Source organism: Octodon degus, unplaced genomic scaffold, assembly GCF_000260255.1.
Source record: "Octodon degus isolate 3935 unplaced genomic scaffold, OctDeg1.0 scaffold00090, whole genome shotgun sequence".
In the NCBI taxonomy this organism is placed as follows: Eukaryota; Metazoa; Chordata; class Mammalia; order Rodentia; family Octodontidae; genus Octodon; species Octodon degus.
The window spans coordinates 7,576,733-7,578,493 of NW_004524666.1; the positions used below are offsets into that span (position 1 = coordinate 7,576,733).

General features: G+C 38.6%; 1 protein-coding gene across 1 annotated transcript in view; it reads left to right on the forward strand.

The window, feature by feature from the left end:
- The window catches only part of Afg1l (AFG1 like ATPase), a 241,358-nt gene that overhangs the window by 88,263 nt on the left and 151,334 nt on the right, over window positions 1–1,761 (forward strand). Inside the window, exon 5 of the mRNA XM_004637478.2 lies at window positions 1,270–1,400. Coding sequence (XP_004637535.1) covers window positions 1,270–1,400 — 131 coding nt within the window. The remainder of the gene's footprint in view (window positions 1–1,269; window positions 1,401–1,761) is intronic.

Here is a 1,761-nt window from a genome sequence, read left to right on the forward strand (position 1 = left end):
TTTTTTTTTTTTGGTGGAACCAGGGATTGAACTCAGGCCCTTGCGCTTGCTGGGGAAGCGCTTATTCCACTGAGCCATCTCCCCGGCCCCCAGAGTTGGTTCTTAAGACCAATTCATTACTTCTTAATTAGAGAACAGAAGTTACTACCTGAAGATCTAAAGATTAGGCATATTTTTATTTCTACTAATGGTTAATAAAAATATTGAAAACATACTGTTTTGAGATTTTTTTTTTTTGAGACACAAGATCTCTCTGTGTAGTCCATACTGGCCTTGAACTCACTATATATTCCGGGCTGGTCTCAAACTCATAACAATCCCCTGCCTCAGCCTCCTGAGCGCTGGGATTATAGGGATGTGCTACCATACCCAACTAAGATGTTATTCTTTTATTTCCCTTCCCCTCAGATATTCTTCTTTTTTTTTTTTTTTGCGGAACTGCGGATTGAACTCAGGCCTTTGCGCTTGCCAGGCAAGTGCTTATTCTACTGAACTATCTCCTCAGCCCTCAGACATTATTCCTGATAGGCTCTTTACTCTGTGTAACTTTAGCATGTAGGCATTCAGCTTGTATTTTCATATGCACTGCATTGCTTTGCCTGGTGTTCTTATTTTACCTTATTTTTGCTACAGAGTCTTACTGTGTAATCAAGCTGGCCTTGAACTCACGTACATAGGTTGGGCTGGATTGGACCTCACAATGATCTTCCTACTTCCATCTCCCTATTGCTGGGATTACAGGTGTGCACCACCACACCCAGCTTTTATTTCATTGTTCTGTGGTTTATCTGTCAGCTGTATTGTAACCTTGCCCCCCAGGCCAGGAATGTTTCTTTCTTTTTTTTTTTCTGACAGTTTCAGTAGGTAGTGCACATAACATGAAGGGAATGGGTCTGGCTTTGGTGTGCAGGACTGAGAAAGGCACATTTGATTAGATGTGCTAGAGGGACATACCCTTCTTGGGCAGGACCACAGCCTCCCTTCCCATCAGGGTTAAGATTACTGTGTTGGTCAGATGTCACTATGTCATCTCTGAAATAACTCTAGAGGGAGTGACCTTGAGGTTTCCTCAGGACTGTAGGACTACACTGGTTGAACAATTTATTTGAAGGTAAGAGAAAGCACAACCAATTTCAAAAGTTGAGTTTAATTGTAATCACATTTAAACCTAATTTTTATGTCTTCATGAAAGTTTTGTGTTGGGATTTAAAAACATGCTACAATTGTTTAATATACATTAATACTTGCTTTTCATTTTATCCATCTAAGGAATACATCGCCTTAAACAGAGTTTGCCAAAAAGGAAACCAGGATTCATGACCAAATCCTATGACCCAATAGCACCCATAGCTGAAGAAATCAGCCAAGAAGCATGTCTCCTCTGCTTCGATGAATTTCAGGTACAGTACAGACTTTTCACAGGTATAGAATGATATACTGAGTTAGATGTGAAGCTCCGTCATCAATTTATAAATTGATTCTTACTACTTCAATTTTACTGTCTTGTTTGATGATCAGCAAATCATGACCTGCATATCTGACCTACCTGGTTCTGTAGGGCCCATCAAAAAAGAAGGATTTTTATATTCTTTAAAGTACTTAGAAGACAGAAAACAAAAAATCCATCAGAAAACCTATGTAACTCAAAAAGCCTAAAATATTTTTTTTTTTCATATCTCTGGTAATTTATTGCATTGATTAAGGTGACGTTTTTGGAAGTAAAGAGGACATAAGTAATACTTTAATTGGAAGAGTAAATAG